General features: G+C 40.3%; 1 protein-coding gene across 4 annotated transcripts in view; it reads right to left on the bottom strand.

The window, feature by feature from the left end:
- MAD1L1 (mitotic arrest deficient 1 like 1) overlaps positions 1–20,137 on the bottom strand; it is a 439,244-nt gene that overhangs the window by 386,191 nt on the left and 32,916 nt on the right. For 3 of the 4 annotated variants that reach the window (XM_053365678.1, XM_053365679.1, XM_053365681.1), the window contains exon 10: positions 4,878–4,964. The exons of the other annotated variant lie outside the window; for it this stretch is intronic. In XM_053365678.1, coding sequence (XP_053221653.1) covers positions 4,878–4,964 — 87 coding nt within the window. The remainder of the gene's footprint in view (positions 1–4,877; positions 4,965–20,137) is intronic. 4 annotated transcript variants of the gene reach the window in all.

A 20,137-nucleotide genomic window follows, 5' to 3' on the forward strand; every position in this document is an offset into this window, starting at 1 on the left:
TCTACTTGTACTTTTTCGTGTGCTTTCGAACTGCTAGGTCAACAGGAGCTGGGACCAAGCAACGGGAGCTCACCCCGTCACGGGGATTCAAACCGCTGACCTTCTGATCAGCAAGCTCAAGAGGCTCAATGGTTTAGATCACAGCGCCACCAGCGTCCCACGACATGACTTCTAATGCAGCACAATTTCCTATTGGGCTTTCACTGTTAAAAAAATTAAAAAATCAACTCCTTGCATAGGAGGTTAGTTGCATGGCTCTCTAAAGTGTTTTTTGTATAAATTGTGGGTTGAAGTTCATATGAGGCGATGTATGGTAGCAATGTCCAAAGGTCTAAGGAAGGCATCAAGTTGCTAGCAACACACAAGGTAAGAATGGTGGAGAGGCTGCAACATTCCTGGAAGGAAGATGAGAGACAGCTGGCCTGTAATAAAGTAGCATGGATTTGGAAATACGTGCCGGATGAAAGAGTCTGTCCATCTATCCAGGCTTCTCAAATGTCTGAGAATGAACTTTTATTAGCTGCAGCTAAATACCCAAAACCATGGGCCTAATTTGGAAGTTCTAAAACTTATCTGCAGCTTTAAAGAAACTTCACTATAAACTTAGCTTAGAAAACTGCACCTTCCTAGGCTTCTGGACAAAACTTACAGAGAAGCTAGAATCAAAGCTTCACATTTACAAGCATATTTCCATCCTGTTTTTTTAAAGAACTGCATATTTATATATAAGCCTCTCCTCTGTTGTGCTCTGCACAGACAATTGGTATGAGAGCTAGTCTTTATATAACCACCTGAGAATTAATAACAATTAGCCTACTTATTGCAAGTGGCTGCTCAACAATAAAAGACCAGGGCAATGAAAGACAGAGAATTACATGTGAAGAAACAGAGGAGAACATAATTTCATTCAAAACTATCTGTGTCAAGCCAGTGCATGTTGCACTTAGAACAGCAAGGAACTTCTTAAGCAGAAGCCTTTTCCACCTAAGAATGCCAAAACAGCTCAGACCACCTGCCAGCCATGCTAAGTAAGTTAAATGTTCATTTTAGATACAGCCAAAAGAAGAACAGTATGACAGCATCAAATTCACCTATCATTCTGGTAGCTAAAGCCAATGCAGTGAAAGCACAGTGTGGGCAGGGGGTAGCAAGACCAGTACTAATATGTTCAGCCATATTTCCATTTCATGGGGGGGAGGAGGTTGTAAGCAAAAGACAGTTCATTATCCATCCCCACCTGAAACAAGAAGTGAAAATAAGTTTGGTAAACTACATCCACTGGTGGGTGGTCCAAACATTATGAATATAGGAGATGCCACAGGGACTTGAATTAAGTCCAATAAGCTTTGTGGTTATGGGAGGAATTTGGACTCAGTTTGGGCACTACTATAGAAGGGTCTCTGTCTCTAGCCTGTCACTATCAGCTTAATCTCAGGTGTTGGGGTACCTGGAGAAGGGTCTTTTGTATTAAGTACTCCCAACCAAATGTTTAAGGGCTTTAAAAGGTAAAAACACTTTAGGAATACATATCAAGGTAAACAAAACTACAGGCAGGCAAAACAAGTCATTCACACCATTCTGAAGGCCCCACAGAACACTTGCAAACTAATCCCCATCTACTGAAAGGAATCTACCCCCCCCCCATCATAGAAGGCAATCTACAGCATTGACAAATAAGCCACATCTTGCTTATGTCTTCATAGCTTTCCTATTATCAAGCCAAGTTTCAACATTGCTCTGAGTTAGAACTTAAACCTACAAGCTTCAACAGTTGGACCCATAATTTTGCCATTAAACAAAGCCATTACACTTCAAGATGGCTACATAATAAATAGCTGAAACCATCATGATCACAACTGTTACCCACTGTTGCCAATGCATTTCACTAGTACCGTATTTTTCGCTCCATAAGACACACTTTTTCCTCGGGGGAAAGCCCCCAAGAGCCGCACACACGCTCCGCGTGGCTCTTGGGGGCTTTTCCGGGAGGTGGTGGAAGGGACTGACGAGCTGCCCTCTGTCCCTTCCCCCAGCTCCTGCAAAAGCCAGCAAGAGCCGCATGCTCTTGAAAGAGCCGCGCCTAGCGTCTGTGCGGCTCTTGGGGGCTTTCCCGCAAGGTGGAATAAGGGACTGATGGGCTGCCCTTCTCCCTCCTCGGGGAAAAGCCCCCAAGAGCTGCACACATGCTCCGCGCGCTCTTTAAGGGGAGCATGGCTCTTGGGGGCTTTTCCCAGAAGCCAGAACAGCAAGAGGTACCGCTGCACAGTTAGGGTTAGGGTTAGGATTAGGGTTAGGGTTCATCCCGCTGCCCTGAAGAGGCTTCGCGCGGCTATCCCAGAAGCCAGAACAGCAAGAGGGATCACTGCACAGCAATCCCTCTTGCTGTTCTGGCTTCTGGGATTCAGAATATTTTTTTTCTTGTTGTCCTCCTCCAAAAACTAGGTGCACCATGGTCTGGTGCGTCTTATAGAGCGAAAAATACGGTAAATACTAAATGTTTTAGAAACTATTATAAGGCATTTCTTTCTTCTCCATCTCATCTCATCAGTTCTGTGGATAGCTCTTAGGGTCGTGGGTTCGAGCCCCCATTAGGCAAAAGATCCCTGCATTGCAGAGGATTGGACTAGAAGAGCCTCATGGTCCCTTCCAACTCTACAGTTCTGTGATTCCATTATTCACTGGGCACTATGTGATTAGATTTGCTCTTAAGAAGCACAGGAAGTTCTCCTGGGAATTTGGAAACAATGGAAGAGTTAAAATACAGGCATTCAAATGTCACTTAAGGCAGAATAAAATATTGCAGCTAAAAGGAGAACTTGACACTTGGAATCTCAACTAATTATAGTGTCTTGGAGAACATGAAAGTTTTAACTTGAAAGAGCTTTTAGCGTCAGTGGCAGTTACTGGTCTCTTTGTACTCAAAGGGGTATCTTGATCATTTTTTGTTTCCACTCCTTGCATAAAAATTAGTACATGACTGTGTCCAGCATGAAGAGATACTTACATAAAACTGTTCTGTCAACAAAAACATCATCCCAGGCAATTAATAAATGAAATAACAACATTTTCTCCGTGTGGGATCATGATCCACACCCATTTAAAAAAATATACACAGTCAATTATTTTTATTTCTTTTAATATACTAAGCAAAACATGCTTCTCAAGACTCTTGATATCAACCATGAAGAAAAGGTTAATCTTGGCTGCATCAGTGAATTTTACACTTTGGCTAGCAATTTTAACAACTGGCTAAGCAGTTTTAGCTGCTCTTAATAAAACACACTTTAAGCTTTTACTGCCCAGCTTGAATTTGTTTGCCATTAGCAAGAGGTTACAGGGAAAAGGCAATAATCAACCAGAATTTATAAGAGACCCTTAGGAGGTAGCATAGAATATGCAGAGACTCAGGGAAGTGCATTTAACCGCTGTTGAAAAACAACCTCTGCCTGATTGCTTTGGGCACAACACTTATAAAGAACTAACTAAAATGTTTGATAAATGCAAAGCACCAGAAACCTAGGTGATTTTTTAAAAACTTTGTTTCAGCATTGTTTTTAACAAAGGGCTGGTGTGGGGGTAATCAGCCCTGGCAGACTCCCCAGGGTGGGGAGAATAACAAGAATAGACATCACTGCAGCCTACCACCAGAAAATGAAATTTTCCTGGGAATCAGCTGCACATGGACCAGAACACCAATGCTTATTCTTAGACTCTCAATGGAAAAATGCATTTCTCCAATGCAACAAGGTAAAGAGCAAGACTGCTACCTGAACTCATCCTAACAAAGAAACATGTAAACTCTCTTAAGATATATCACTTTCTTTTTCTTTTTTTACTGAAAATGTAAAAGCATACACAAATTTGGTAAAATGTGTTGACATTACATAATTTGAATCCTAACCTCCAGCATCAGTTGCTTACATATCAAACAAACTCAGATCTCAAAAATGACACTTTTGTAATTACAGCATCCTATCACAAAGCCCCCTTTATTTGTGATATTTCTTTGACAGGAATCTGCAAATAGCTAGTAGGTGAATTCAGACTGAGCTAATAGAAATATAATAGAATTGCTTTCACTATAAATCTGGAAAGTGCAATACGGACATTTACTTGCACCACATTTATCTAGAACAACTTTGCCTGGGTCTCTTCCTACTGGCTAACAGCAAAGCTTTATAGTTCAATGTGATTATTGTCTAGTTTCACAGGAAAGACAATGCAAACTGCTGTAGAAACATGTGTTTAAACCTTCTCAGTCTCACAAGCAGACTAAGAAACATCCCCATCAGTTCTATTGGCAGCATTTTGATAATTCTGCACTGATTTCAAGTAACAGACCCAAGATGAACTATGTGGTCAGGAACTTTCATAATGTAAAGGGTTCTCAATATAAAGAGTGGGAATATCAAGCAGCTTCCTCATTCATGCCACATATCGAAATGAAGTATTCCTACAATTAAAAGTAACTCATGAACCAGAGCAAAAAATATACATGCCCACAGAAAAGTACACCATTTATTTTTTTATCAGTAACCTCACAGCTGCCAGGCACACACATACTGACCTTGTGAACAAAAAGGATGCTTGACTGCAAGCCAAAAATGAGTTTTGTAAAACTTAGCCATTAATTATTTCCCAAACACGAGAAGAACTCAAACCATTCAGAAATCCTGCATGCCCAATGACTTTCAGTCTCATCTGAAAATTGCAAACTTTATGGTATGGACACCCCTCCCTCCCCCCCCCTCTCTCTCTCTCTCACACACACACACACACACACAAGTGGCAGCAAGTTTTGGTGGATTTTGGCCAAAATTCATGCCATCTCTTCTTATACATAACAAGTAAAATAGACAGTCTGTTGACAGCCATACCTGCTCGAGATGGCAGAATTCTGTTCTTTCAGAACAAGTTCACGTTGCTGCAGGGCAATGATGTGCCTGGAGAGATCATCAGGGCTCCTAAGTAATTGGAGGACACAACATTCACAGTTAAAGACTACCAGATATACTAAGGGTAAAAACATTATTTCACATCCTAGAAAGATTCTAAATATTTCCATGAGCCCCATGGAAGAGTCATGGAGGGAATGGTCAGATTCTCAAGAAGGAATGGAAGGAGCTTGAAGTTGGAACTGGAGGATCCTGAGGAACATCCTAGTAGGATGGGGGAGGTGGAGTTGGGCCCCAATAAGTGTCTGATACTGGGAAGGGTTCAGCAGTCTGAGGAATGGAGATCCAGACAGCAGGTTGTCTGAGGAGTACAGCGTCTCTACAACATCTGACACCCTTTAGTCTAACATCTCCTGCCATGAAGCCATCCCTGGAGCCTCCTCTTGCCAGTGGAGAGCCTCCTGCTTCTGGGGAGGCAACTGAGAGTATACTGCTGAGCAGGCCTTGACTCCACTTCCATGGACATGCTAGCACCAGCATAAGGAAACCCCACAGAGTCCAGCCACTTGAAAGAGTGCCTGTTAACTTGGACTGTGCCAGATTGGCTATCCATGCATTAGGTGGTCCATCACATCTCATTTAATACCAAATATGTCAGTCACATGTGCTTTTGTTTCTGCTGGACAAAAGCAAATATTGTTACGTCAGTGGTTTATGTGTTCAATACTATTTGAAATGCACTGTACCTACTAATACATGCTTGTAAATTGCATCTTGTCTGGTCTTCTGTAGTATGAATTATCTCTAGTCAAGCAGACAGAGAACTTTCTGCATATTGAAATATATTTGATCTTTCCTTACCATCCACATATGTTGATCAACAGGCCACAAACACATGAAGGCAAACAGGCAAAGCACTTTTTAATAGTTATTTTTAATCTTTTCTAAAAGTACCAATAAACCGGAAGATGGTATATGTTTAGTTAACTTTCAGTAAGCATATACAGGTATTTTCACCAAAGATTTGAGCCAGCAGAAGAGAGTGCAAAAAATGTTCCATATGTTTCTAAAACTCAATAAGGTCCTGAATTAGTATAATTTAACTGGTGAGTTAGAGCAACGCAGCCTTTGGGTTTGAAGCAGATTTCTGTGCACTGTACAGCACTGCCCTCTGTCGAATCAAAGACCAGGAAAAGGTGCATGAAGCCAAGTAGGATTTTTAAAAACTAATAGAAGGGACAAGAACCGACAATAACTGGAAAGTGTTCATTCCAGCAGATAACTGGAGAAAAATCTTTTTGTTGCCAAGTACTAGACAATTTCTACAACAAATGAAGGAAATAAAAACCAGTATTTAAAATGAAAAAGCTAGTAAAAAAGCAAACTTCTCACAGGAGAAATTTGAAACAAAAGTATCTTTCTTAGAATTTGTTCCTCTCTCTCATCTTCAATGCACTCTTTTTATACCCAGAATGTCAATATAGAAATTTTGTTTCTAAAGGTGTGATTTGATAACATGCTTGCCATTTAAGCTAGAAAACAGTTGAGAGAAAAAATATATCAACTAGTTTTAAAAAGGCTCATCTACCCGCATTCTTCTGCTTTCTCCCACTAAATGGATCACATGTAGCACTTCAAGACCACATCACCATCTAGTCTCCCATAGACACATTCAACAGTCTACCTCAGATGGGAGTAGGAAACTCACACCAGCTGGGTTATTTTTATATACAGGACTCAAAGCCTTGCTGGATATACTACCTTGAGAGGTATAAGCTGAAAGCAAATAATATCAACAGAAAGTCTCTCAAAAAGTGCTACCTGTTATGTGAAAGTCTATGTAACTCATTATATACGCCTGCCTCTTTTTTTGCATTTTGGGGCAAAAGGGTAAGTTCTACTTCCTCTCCCTGGTGAGACTCACATCCTAGTCAGTCTAACAGGCCCGCTTCCACTCTCTGTGGAGTTGGTAGAATTATTTCCCCATGCTGCCCTGTAGCTCTTCTAGGCTAGCCCAGGATAAAGGGAAGAAATAGCAGCAGGTGCAGCAAGACTTCACTTGAGGGACTCTAGTTTCTCCTCAACTCCACATTGCTGCCAAGGTAGGAGAGCTGTCACCTTCCTAATAGTGCATCTCTTCCTTGTGCTACTGTCTCCGAATGGTACTAAGTTAGTCCATCCCAATTATGGCAAGAGAAGGCAATTAACAAACCTTTCAACAGACATGCATCCCCTCCAAACAACCCTTTCCTGAGGCCTTTCCTTTACAAGACAGGAAAGAATTCTTGACCACTATGTTATGGACTTAAGCATTAAAAACTGAATACGGGTGTATAATTAACAGATGGAGCATAATAGGAATAAAATAATTTAAGTGAAAGAGGATAAAGGAAGGTTGGAGAGATTTAATTGCTTTCGTCAAATTGTGTTTCTCCAACTCAAGGGTCAGAAGTGCAGGGATTCAAGTATATCTAATTAAAATGTTAGCTGAAGGCACATTGGAAACAGACACACAGGCAAAGAGAGCCCATTTTCTACATATGCAAAAGTCAATTGCAGCACAGTGTTCAGCAAAGAAATAGACAGATATGTATGCAATTATTTTAAAGATATCTTACTTCTGACTATATGTGCAGCACACAACCTTATTATTATCAACACACTCTTTCAACAACAAAATAAATTGCAAACATCATGGAGGCACCCTCGGTCGAACCACTGGCACCTCTTAGACTATGTAATTGTCCAAGCTGAAGATTGTCATGATGTGCTCCTTACCAGAGCTATGACAAGTGCCAATGACTGCTGGACAGGTCACCAATTAATACGCTCCACAATGGCTATCAAGTTTATACCTCAACGCAGGCTTCAAGGAAAAAAACCAAGGCGCAAAATGAACACTCAAACCCTTCAAGATCCTGTTAAGCGGTATTGCTTCCAAATGACTTTTAAGGACCATCTGCTTTCAGAGTTCTCTGACAACATTGAGGAACACTGGACCAAGCTAAAAACACCCATTATTGAAGCCTGTGAACAAACTGTTGGATCAAGAAACACCAGGAGTGGTTTGATGAGAATGACAGTGACATAGAACACATTATTGGCAAGAAAAGGTAGGGCTTTCAGATCTGGCAAAGAAGTAGAAAATGTGCCACTAAGAAAAAAACCTATGCCAATGCTAAGGCTGAGGTTCAAAGAACTAGAGATCTAAAGAACACCTGGGTGGATAAAAAAAGCTCAAGAGATCCAGCACCTAGCCGGCACTCATGATGCACAGAGTTCCTTTAATGCCACAAAGACCATCTCTGGGCCAATAAATCATGACATATGTCCCCTACGCTCAACAGACAGTTGTTGTTGTTGTTTAATCGTGTCTGACTCTTTGTGACCCCATGGACCAGAGCACGCCAGGCACTCCTGTCTTCCACTGCCTCCCGCAGTTTGGTCAAACTCATGCTGGTAGCTTCGAGAACACTGTCCAACCATCTCGTCCTCCATCGTCCCCTTCTCCTTGTGCCCTCCATCTTTCCCAACATCAGGGTCTTTTCCAGGGAGTCTTCGCTTCTCATGAGGTGGCCAAAGTATTGGAGCCTCAGCTTCACGATCTGTCCTTCCAGTGAGCACTGAGGGCTGATTTCCTTAAGAATGGATAGGTTTGATCATCTTGCAGTCCATGGGACTCTCAAGAGTCTCCTCCAGCACCATAATTCAAAAGCATCAATTCTTCAGCGATCAGCCTACTTTATGGTCCAGCTCTCAACAGACAGTACCACACTTCTAAAAGATAAAGCTATTGCACTGTGCTGGAAGGAACATTATCAACATCTCCTTAACCGCAACTCCCCCGTAGCTGAGGTCCTCTCACAAATTCCACAAAAGCAAACTAGAGATGAGCTTGCAGTATCTCCAAATCTGGAAGAGTTAACCAAATAAAAACAACAAAGCCAGTGAACCTAATGAGATACCTGCCGAAGTCTTCAAAGTGGGTGGAATTGAATTTATACAACAACTTCACAAGCTCACTGAAAAAATCTGGGAGAGAAAGGAGATCCCAGTAGACTTTAGGGATACCAAAATTATCAATCTCTTTTTAAAAGGTGAAAGAATGGTTGTGGAAACTATCCAGGCATCTCTTTATTAGCTGCGGCAATCAAAATTCTTGCAAGGATCTTAGCAAACCGTCTCCTAACAATATCTGAAGCTACCCTTCCTGAATTTCAAAATGATTTTCAACCTATCTAGAGGGACAGTGGACATGATTTTCACCGCTCGACAGCTCCAAGAAAAATGCAGAGAGCAAAACCAACCCCTGTATATGGTGTTTATTGACCTGACTAAGGCCTTCAGAACTATAAATTGTATGCCCTGTGGACTGTCCTTCTGAAAATCAGCTGCCCAGATAAATTTGTGAACATCCTTTGGCTCCTCCAGGATAATATGACAGCAACAATCACAGATAACAATGGCTCTCAAAGTGAACCATTCACTGTGGAATCAGGTGTTAAACAGGGTTGTGTTATCACTCCAACTCTATTATTTTCATTGCCATGACCCTACACTTTGTCAAAGGGGAACTCCCCACCAGAGTAGAAATCATGTATCAAACAGATGGAAACCTCTTTAATCTGAGTAGGCTGAAAACAAAGAGTAAGGTTACCACAACTTCCGTCATAGAGCTTCAGTATGCTGATGACAACGTAATGTGTGCACACTCAGAGGATGACCTCCAAGCCATCCTAAATATCTTCGCAGAAGCTTACAAAAAGCTTGGCCAATTGTTCAACATTCAAAAGACCCAGAGTGTTGCACCAACAAGAACAAAACAACCCGTCTGCAGCACCACAAATCAAACTCAATGGTGTAACGGTGGAAAGTATTGATCACTTCTCCCACCTGGGCAGTTGTCTTTCCACAAGGGCCGACACTATGATGCCAAAATCCAGCATCGCCTGAGCTCTGCGAGTGCAGCTTTCTCCCAATTGAAATGCAGTGTGTTTGAGGACCAGGACATTTGTAGGGAAACCAAAATGCTTGTTTACAAAGCTATCATACTACCAATCTTACTCCACAGTCACTTACAGACCCACTGTTCAGACCGTGTTCATGAAAGACAATCTTACTCAGCTACAAGTGATAAGAAGAAGAAGAAGAAGAAGAAGAAGAAGAAGAAGAAGAAGAAGAAGAAGAAGATGATGCTTGGCAAGGGCAGGAATATGTTTTAATAATCCAATATACAGACTTTGCAGTGATAAGTAGATACATTTATCTGATTACCAATGCTTAAACTGAATTGTTTAACTGGCTGACAGATTAGGACCCTAATAGAAACTTGCAGAAAGAGCAGTTGTGTTAGTTTGTTGCAAAAAAAAATGTAATATGGATTTTCCAGAAGGTTTTTGGCTGCCCTAAATTAACTGAGATCTCATTTGTCATGTTTATTTCACTTACATGTTAATAAACCGAAAAAGTATGTCATTGTCAATGTTTTGTGCTGAATCAACATCTCAATTTCCCCCACCACTACCAATGGCCAAAAGTAATTGAACTGAACTACTTTGTAAGGGGGGAGGGAAATCAAGTACACAAAGGCTAGTTTAAAGGTTATATTCAAAGAATGCAAAGCTTTAGTTAGAATTTATTTTTATTAGAACATCTATAAATATTTCAAGATGTGACAACTCAATAGCATGAACTTCCTTTACATAATTTAGACTGGGGGTGTGGAGTGATGAAGACACTGAAAACTGTTATCGTATTAATTTTAACATGCCTGAAGAGCTGCTTGCATATGCACTCCCTGGGAATAGTCTTCAGAAAAAAAGTTAATTATAACTTTGATTTTACATTTGACTAGCAAGCCATTCCAGCTGCCCAATTTGACGTCTACAGTATTCTTTTTTTATAATATTAACTAATATTATGAAACAATGCATTTTTAAAAATACAAGGCATAACGACAGATTCCTATGCTGCAAGAACTGCTGGTTCTTAGAACCTGGGGTCATTCAACAAAGGTGAACACTGGGAGATTCAAGGCTTCTTCACACAGTACATAGTTAAACTATGGGATTCCCAACCACAGCATGTTGTGATGGTCACCAAGTAAGACAGCTTTATCTCCATGAATCTCCCTCAATGGCTACTAGCTGTTAGCTGTTTTTTGTTTGTTTGTTTGTTTGTTTGTGTGGCAGGGAGAGCCACTGCCAGTAGTACTAAGCTGGGTGGTCCAGCGGGTGGACAGTAGTACTAAGCTGGGTGGACAGGATCTGTTCCGGAGCTCCAGTCAGATCCCGAGGTTTCTGCAACCGGAGGGATTGCTTCTGCACATGCGGCAAAATCCGGAAAAATACTTCAGGGTTTGCTGTGTACACAACCAGAGGTGTACGTATCCAGTGGTACCTCTGTTTATGTACTTAATTCGTTCCGGAGGTCTGTTCTTAACCTGAAACTGTTCTTAACCTGAAGCACCACTTTAGCTAATGGGGCTTCCCACTACTGCTGTGCCACCGCTGTGCGATTTCTGTTCTCATCCTGAAGCAAAGTTCTTAACCCGAGGTGCTATTTCTGGGTTAGCGGAGTCTGTAACCTGAAGCCTATGTAACCTGAGGTACTACTGTACCATTGTAACTGAATTTATACCCCACTTTGCATGTGTGTGTCAAAGCTGCTTACAAAGAAAAAACAAAACCTACAATATCCACAGTTCTCCATTCTTCCTCTGAAGCTAGAATAGAAACTAAGCAGGCTGCCAGAGAAGGGAAGCCCACTCCCCTATGCCCAGCATAAGCTGAGAGCTATATAGCTTCTCTGCCAGCCCCCAGGAGACTAGTAAAAATTTTGTAGGCTAGTAACTTTTGCAAGCTTATATACAAGGCTTTACCAAATACAGCTTCTGCCTACTTCTTTCTGAGCCAACTGAAAGGAGCTCAAGTACAGATGGCATTTTTCTGCTTGGAGAATAAGCCTTCCAGCAAACACTATTCATTATCTGAATAGAAATAACCAGCATTTAGAATTCAGAGGAAAAGATTCTGCCCTGAAGGTACACATTAACCCAGCACGAGTTTAAGGCACTAAAAAGACAAAAATCACTCTTAAAGCAAAGCTCTTTGAATTTCTTTGAAGTGTAGATAATTTGAATTGGAATAATTTAAAGATGATTTTTGGAAATTTAAAACTACTCAAAACGAATGAGAAGTTAACTTGGCGGCAAGCAGTCCCAATCATAATTGCTCCTCTTTTTTATGGAACTAGCTTTTAAAACATTGCATAGCATAAAGCCCGTGAGCTAGATAATACTCGTTCAGACCTGACCTTGGTCATATACTTATTTAGTGGCCCTGGGCATGCAACACTAAACCTCAGCACCCTATCTGCAATATGAGAGCGTCACTACTGCCCTGCCTTGCAGGGCTGATGAAGGGGTTACTTAGATACCGATGCCATGAATTTCTTAAAAGTTAGCCCACAAATCCATTAAACAAATAAAAATAATTTAATAGCTGTTAATTGAGTAGGTACTTAATGTAGCAGAAAGGAAATAAACACATGTAAAGATCATTCCAGTGGAAAATCAGGAGCTTTCTCTAGATTTAAGGGAAATAATCAGAGTTCACATAGCGTAAACATTGCAATATGTATTTGAAATATTATATTCTTTGCAAACGCAATATGCAAAATGCAGCCCAGCAGATTTCAGACCAAACAAACTTTCCATATGCTAGATCCCAATATGGACAGTCTAGTATTTATATAGATTCAGCAGAGAATCACCTAAAACATGAACTCAGATAATTTTCAGTTCAACAAGTAGGATCTCAATTTATTTTTATTCTAAAGAAAAGTAAAAAAACTATAATGGATACAATCTGCCAAGTAATATATTCTTATCTGCACAGTGTAAGTTTCCACACACACAGGCAGCTTATTGCTGTCTTTGTCAAAGAAGCAACCCCCTACACCCCCAAATTTCAAGACTTTTTGTTATTTGTAGTCCAATTATTTGTGGTTCAAATGTGGGAATGACACTTAATCTTGAATGGTGATTGGTCTTTTTACCCTTTTAGTACCTAAATGTTCATCAGCATCCTACATTATTCTTCCCAGATTATTTTTCCCTAAATTGTTTTGTTTTAACTAGCATATGTGGCACATACTGTGGCTTCGTTTTGTTTTAAAGTATAATAATGTCTTTAATTAACTTTATAGGTGGTATTAATATTTCTGGCCTTATAGCTTCTGTGCCTGCTTTTTCCTTAATTACATAAGCTTATGATGAATAATATGAGTATTACTCCATATAAAATGAGCAACCAAAGGTTGATTATTGGATAAATGTATATACATGCTAATATGATGTTGCCATCATAAATTTTAGTCCTGGTTTACATGATAAATCCTTTAGTTTTGAAAAATTTAATATTTATTTAAGCATCCACTCAAAATCACAATTTTGGTTCAGTGCCAATGGAGTAACAATGTATACATATACCAGGGAGCACAAATAAGACTGTCGTCTATGAGTTGGGCAAGAATAAAGCCAGGAGTTCAAGAGGACTGCAACTTTAAACACTGTATAGTATAACATCATCAGAAAGCCCCCTCACCAGCAAAAAAAAATCATAAAATTTGGTATTTCTTTATTTTCAAGATAGAAGTCATGGACCTCCATGAGATAAGGCTATTAATTTTGAGATTTTCACAGCAGTAAACAACAAAAGAAAGAATTTCCAGTCTCCTATCCAAATCAGCAATTACTCGTTCCAATAGTGGTACCTATCTAGTAAGGACAGCAAGAAGTAAAGTATCAGATTAAACTAGCAGAACAAAAGGAGAGACTTCTTCTTGTAGCACTTTGCTTCTCCTCTTTCCCTCTGCTTGAGATTTGTTTGAGGTTACTATTAAAAATTTACAAAAACAAACAAAATTCTGACAGATGCATTCTGCTGCATTAGCTTGAGCAAGAAATCGTAACACATATTTCCTGTACCATTGACTCTGTTCTGATTTGAGGCTGGATTTCACTAGTAGCCAACAGGTGACCCCCAAATCACACAGTCAATGCGTGCAACCTCAGAGAAGTTTCTGTTGCGAAAAGAACTTTTTTATCTGGCCTTATAGAGACATCTGGGAAATCAGGTTTATTCCAATTAATTCAGTACAAATATAAATTGCTAGGAATGAATAGAAAGACTGACCCCTCAGCTCTTAATGATGCAAGTACATGTGCGTACAAGCTCAATTTGTAGCAAAAGCTTACGCACAGGGATGCACTTTAATTACTTTGCTGTTGCACAATACCAGAACTCACAGAAATTGGGCTGACCCAATTTGGGGTGACACAGGGCATGCTTGCCTTGCTCTCACGCTCCTGTCTGTTGCAGCAGGCCTGCTATACACCTCTCTGAGCTTCCACATATAAAACAAATGATTCATTCATAAAGAATAGGAAGGTAAAATTCTCCATATCTCACTGATACTTATGAAATTGCAGAAAATTTTCTAACTCCTGGTTCTAACAAACCACACATGCACAAACAAAATATGATCCACAATACCACCTACCACCCATTGTCAGTTAAAAATAATCTGTAAATCAGGATCCTAGTTTCCTATGGATTAAAGGCTCAGCCTTAGAAACAATCTTTGGGACTCAGCTTACCATAAAAGAGAGGCAAGCAATGCAAGTCTCTAAATTCTTCTCCAATTTGAATTAAAAATTGTAGCTTTAAATTAATTCCTGAGACAGAGCTGACCCTAGGAAGAGTAGGACTATGCTCACAGTGGAAACTATTAGGTCAGGGGTCCCTCATGGGGAAGAAGGGGTAAGCTTCCTCACCCACTCCACAGCCTGGGCTTCTTCAGGGACAACTTCTCTATGACTTTGCTAGGAGGCTAGTTTGAAAAGTTGTCCCCCTGAAATATTTAGCATGCAGGCCAAAAGCCTCTGACAATTAAGATCCTTGGTACAGGGTGGGTTTGGCTCCCACCTCCAGTTTTTCGGTAAGCAGATCATCAAATCATCCCCTATCAAAGCTAGAGAGAGATTTCTCCATTGCTCTGCTAAGGGATATTTTGTTGAGCTGTCCAGACTGACTTGGCTATCCAGCTATTTAAATTGTTTGGCTCATTTCAGGGCAAATCCGATGGAAGCCAAGGAAAGGCTACCCATCCCTACATCTGATACTGCTGATCAATTATTTTTCCTGGAAAGTCTACCTGGATATAACCAATTTAGACCCTGAGAGTTGAATCCAGAGGAACTTAGTTACACCTCTGATTCCACTGAAATCAATGGGACACTTTAGTAATTAACCTCTGGATCCTACCTGAAATTTCTATTTATATACACTCACATAAACGTACAACCAACACCTTACATGCACAATATCATAGACTGTCTTTCTATAGCAGCCTTATTTTAAAAGACTTGAATCTTATATTAAGATTTAAAATATGTAAATATATTTTAATTAATCAGTAATCAACTCAAAATTCTTTAACTGGCTGGCAGGCCTATTTGCTTGTTATAAACACACAGGTCAGGTGCTGTACTTAATTTAAATGCAACACACACAGAGAGGCATACTTTGCCATCCTCTGTCTTCTGTCTCTGCCTGTCTCATTCAGCTGTCCACAACCTGGCAACTCAGCTTAAGAACTTCACGAAAAATGAATTATACGGATCCCCAGACACATGTAAATAAAATGAAGAAATTTCAGATTTACAGTCACTGCCTTCAAACCCCCTTCTCCAGCTCAGGGAGGATTAAGAGGACTTCAAAGCAGCCCAAGCTCCAATTAAACCAGTGTGACCACCCCAGGGATGCAAGAATATTCCTCTGATTAGCAAGATGCACTCTTTGAACTGTTTAGCTAGGAAAAGGTTTTCAGAACTTTAAACAAATGCATTAATTCTCTGTGGGTTTTTAAGCATATTTTTTTAAATAAAAAAACCTTCAGAATGTTTAAAAACAAGAACAAATTACAGCTCAGGTCAAAAGCCTCATGGAAACTCATTAATAGGTCAACTATCAGTGCTTCGGATCTGAAAGTACAAAATGAACCACAAGAACTCCTGCAAGTATCACAGTACAATAGATGGTCCCTAAATTAACTACCTTCTCAGTTTAGAATCAGAGAGTCGTAGAATTGTAGAGTTTGCTGGATTTTGCAATTCAAATGGACTGTGTCTGTGATTAGGCCAGAGCAGACAAGCTACATGGAACATGAGGCTGCTGCCTTATATCAAGTCCAATCATTGATTTATCCAGCTCAGTACTGTATACACTGCCTGGCAACTGCTCTCCAGCATTTCAGACCAGAGACTTTTCCAGCCCCATCTGGATAAGCCACAGACTGAACCTGAGATCTTCTGCATGCTCTACCAGTCAGCTACAGCCCTTCCCTGTGACTAACCTGAAAATCAACCAAAGCTCCTTTCTATGCTTTCCTACAGACCTAAAACTGTTTTATAGAAATGATTCGTAGGCAACTTACATCCACCAGGAGCAACGCCTCAATATTGGCCTTCCATATGTACCGTGTCGGGAAGATTTTGGGCATCACATGGCAGGACCAAGACTCAAACAAAGATGTGCTCTTCCAAGCCCACATTCTCAGCATGTTTGCACTTTTGTCACAGCAACGACATCTACACTGGCTTGGCCATGTATACAGAATGCAAGATGGTAAGATCCCCAAGGACGTGCTCTGCGGGGAGCTTGTTTCAGGCACCAGGCCTGTTGGCAGACCAATTCTGCTTTATAAAGGTGTCTGCAAATGTGGCATGAAGGCTGGCAACATTAACCCGGCTACAGGAATCCCTTGCAGATGACAGCAGTGCCTGGAGATACACAATCAGGTTGTATATTCACAGCAGTGGCCAAAAAATGGCCGCTGGGAGAAGGCAGTGAGAAGTAAAGCCATGGTGCATCTGTAGCAGTGAAACTGGATGGCTTCATCTGTCCCAGCTGCAATAAAACATCTCTCCCCCATATTGGTCTCTACAGCGACAGCAAGCGCTGTCAGTCTCCAACTGGTTGACTTTACCACCGATGGCACATTTTTCTGTTTTCTCTCAAGACAATCAGATGCCAACAAAAACCAAATTGCTTTGCTTGAAGATTCGCCTTACTGGACAAAATACATGGCAGCTAAGCAGACAGGTTAAACATAGTTTTCACCAGTTCAGTTGTGTTAAGTGGATCACTGAGTGAGGAGGGAGGAATGGTAGAATATGTGCACTGCATTCAAAATGTTTCAAGCTTTATTCCTAGCATCTAAAGCTGAAAAGGACCAGATAGCAGGTGATAGAAAAGGCCTCTGCCTGACACTCTGGAGAGCTGCCCCCAGTCACAGCAGATAATATGCATCTGAACAAATAAAAAGCCTGACATGATACTAGGCAGCTTTCTGTGTTCCCCAGGAAGACCCTTTTATCCTAAATAGAACCATGGCAGACATGTATGGGGTGTTTTTTTTTAAAAAAAAACAAACTGATTCCACTGAGATCCCAAGATGATCCCAATTTTGCAGGAATATGAAATAATTAATACAATGGGGGAGAGACTTTTAATCATGTTGATATTATACCACTTTTTAAAATTTTAAATTTTGTAACTTTAAGATTTAAAGTAAATCCATCATATTAAAGCCCGTGATGTTTTGAAGAGATTGGTATTTTTGGTTTTGAAATATCTCAGTTCTGGGCTGAGATTTTAAGGCCAAACTTGTCATATATATTTTTGAAATTTCAAATCCTCATAACTCAAAAACAGAATGGGATAATTAAAAAAAAACCTAAGATCTGGGACCTTTTCTTATACTGCCTTTAGGAAACTGAAACTGAAAATGATATAAAATGGTAAGGTAAAAGTCACTGGATCACTTGACGTGGAATGCCCAAGCTTGAGGATGTAATCCCAAGAGCTTTTGTCTATAATCTTTGAGAATTCTTGGAGAACAGGTTAGGTCCCTGCAGACTGGGCAAATGCTGTCCCCATCTTCAAAAAAGGAAAAAAGAAGACACAGGTAACTACCAACTGGTGAGCTTGACATCAATACCAAGAAAGGTCCTAGAACAAACAGTCTGTGAAAACCTAAAAAGGATGCTGTGATTACCAAGACCCAGAATGGGTTTCTCAGAAACAAGTCATGCCAGATGAATCTCACATGTTTTGACAGAGCTAAAAGCTTTGTGGATCAGGGGAATGCTGTGAACATAGTGTATCTTGATGTCAGTAAGGCTTTTGACAGAGTCCCCCATGATATTATGAAGAAGCTGGTAACATGCAGGCTGAACGTGGTAACTGTTAGATGGATTTGTAGCTCACTAATGGTTACTAACCATCCTGAAAAAAGTGACAAGTAGGGTGCCACAGGGTTCTGTCCTGGGCCCACTGTTGTTCAACATCTTTATAAACAACTTGGATGAAGGAATTGAGGGACTGCTCATCAAAATCGCAGATAACAGCAAACTGGGAGGGGTAGCTAATTCCATAGAAGACAGATTCAGAATTCAAAATAACCTTAACAGATTGGAGAGCTGGTTCCAAGCTAACAAAATGAATTTCAAATTGTAAGGTTCTGCACTTAAGGCAGGAAGAGGTTGGATGGCCAACTGTCAAGCATGCTTTAGCTGAGATTCCTGCATTGCAGAGGGTTGAACTAGATGACCTTGGGGCCCCTTCCAACTCTACAATTCCATGATTCTATGATCATATACATCAATGTCAGTGTATACACAAATAAGAGTAGAAAATCCACAGTCATGTTAATAATTTAAAACCAGCCACCATACCTTTCTATAAAGGGTATAAGACTTCCATATGCAACGGACACCAAAGACTGTGTATTAATCCTCTGGAGAATTCCCAGCTGCAGAATTTGCAGAGCTCTTCCTGTTCCAACAGAGTATGCTACCCATTCTACAAATGCAATAAATACCCTACATTTCATAAATATGCAGTTACTTTAATTTTACATTCTCTCTCCCCCTGCAAGAGAAGAAACCACCCCATAACAACTTGATCTTTTAGTTAAGTATGCTCTAATGCTGTGTACATAGTGTGAAAGCTTCCGCATCCAAAGGAGTGATGGACATTAGAACAAGTGGTAAAGAATGAGTATCTGTGTGCCAAAGGCATTCAGTGCTAAGTGGGTATAATAAACCCTTAAGAAGAAGCACTATCATCCATAAATAATGAATAATTCAGAAAGAAATTGAAACAGACTTGAAGTTTCATTTATAGAAAGTGAAATTGCTGGAGAGTAATCACATTAAAGCTGTGAACAGTGGCATTTCAGCAATTACTATTCTCCTTTGCCAGCTCATGCCCTAACAAACTGGTACATTTGTTTAGTTGCCTGAATCTGGCACAGAGCTGAAATCAGCCAAACACAATTACAGCTCCCTGCATCTTTACCACTGCTCCTCTAACTAGAATTAAGATCCGGGGTAGATCACTGTCAGGCATGCTGACATCTCCTCAGCTTGGCTCCTGGAAATGAAGTTTTGATAACTTTAATTGCCTAAATACATTTCTTTAGCATCTGCCACAGCAACATAGCTATAGCTTTTTAAAATGCTGGGTGCATCTGAAAAACACAAACAGGACCATGTATTTGTTGAAACTCAATTAGAATTTGATTGCTTCACAATGAATTAGTGGGAGCTATGAAGTGCTGATTATGGAGGCACCTCTGTTGGAAGAGAGTTCCAGAATTTAGGGTAGTGGTCCCAAATGTGGCTTCTCCCATCTAGGTGAAGGTTTCCATCTTTTAATTTGGTAAGCATCAATTTATGCAGTGTCCTCCCAGAATGAGCAATCTTTAAATGGGTAATTGAAACAAACCAACAAACAAAAATCAGTAGGTGACACAGTGATTTCACTGGAGAACCAAATCATATGTTTGTCTACTCTCCTTCCTTTGCCTTACTTACAGAGGACAAAGAATTATAGGAACACAGATAGTTGCCTTATACAAATCAGGCCGTAATACTATTTAGCTAAGAATTGTCCATGATGACTGGCAGCAGCTTTCCAGGGTCTCAGGGAGTGGACATTCCCATCCCTTCCTGGAGATGTTGCGGACTGAACAATAAAACTTCTGCAAGAAAAGCAGGTGCTCTGTCATGGAGCTGTGGTCCTTTCTAACGTGATATCCTACAGAATGGCAAATATATCTGAGTGCAAAAAGTTGTCAAAGAAGTAGGTCTTCTTCTTGCACAATAAAATGAA

The sequence above is a fragment of the Podarcis raffonei genome, chromosome 14 (genome assembly GCF_027172205.1).
Source record: "Podarcis raffonei isolate rPodRaf1 chromosome 14, rPodRaf1.pri, whole genome shotgun sequence".
NCBI lineage: Eukaryota > Metazoa > Chordata > Lepidosauria > Squamata > Lacertidae > Podarcis > Podarcis raffonei.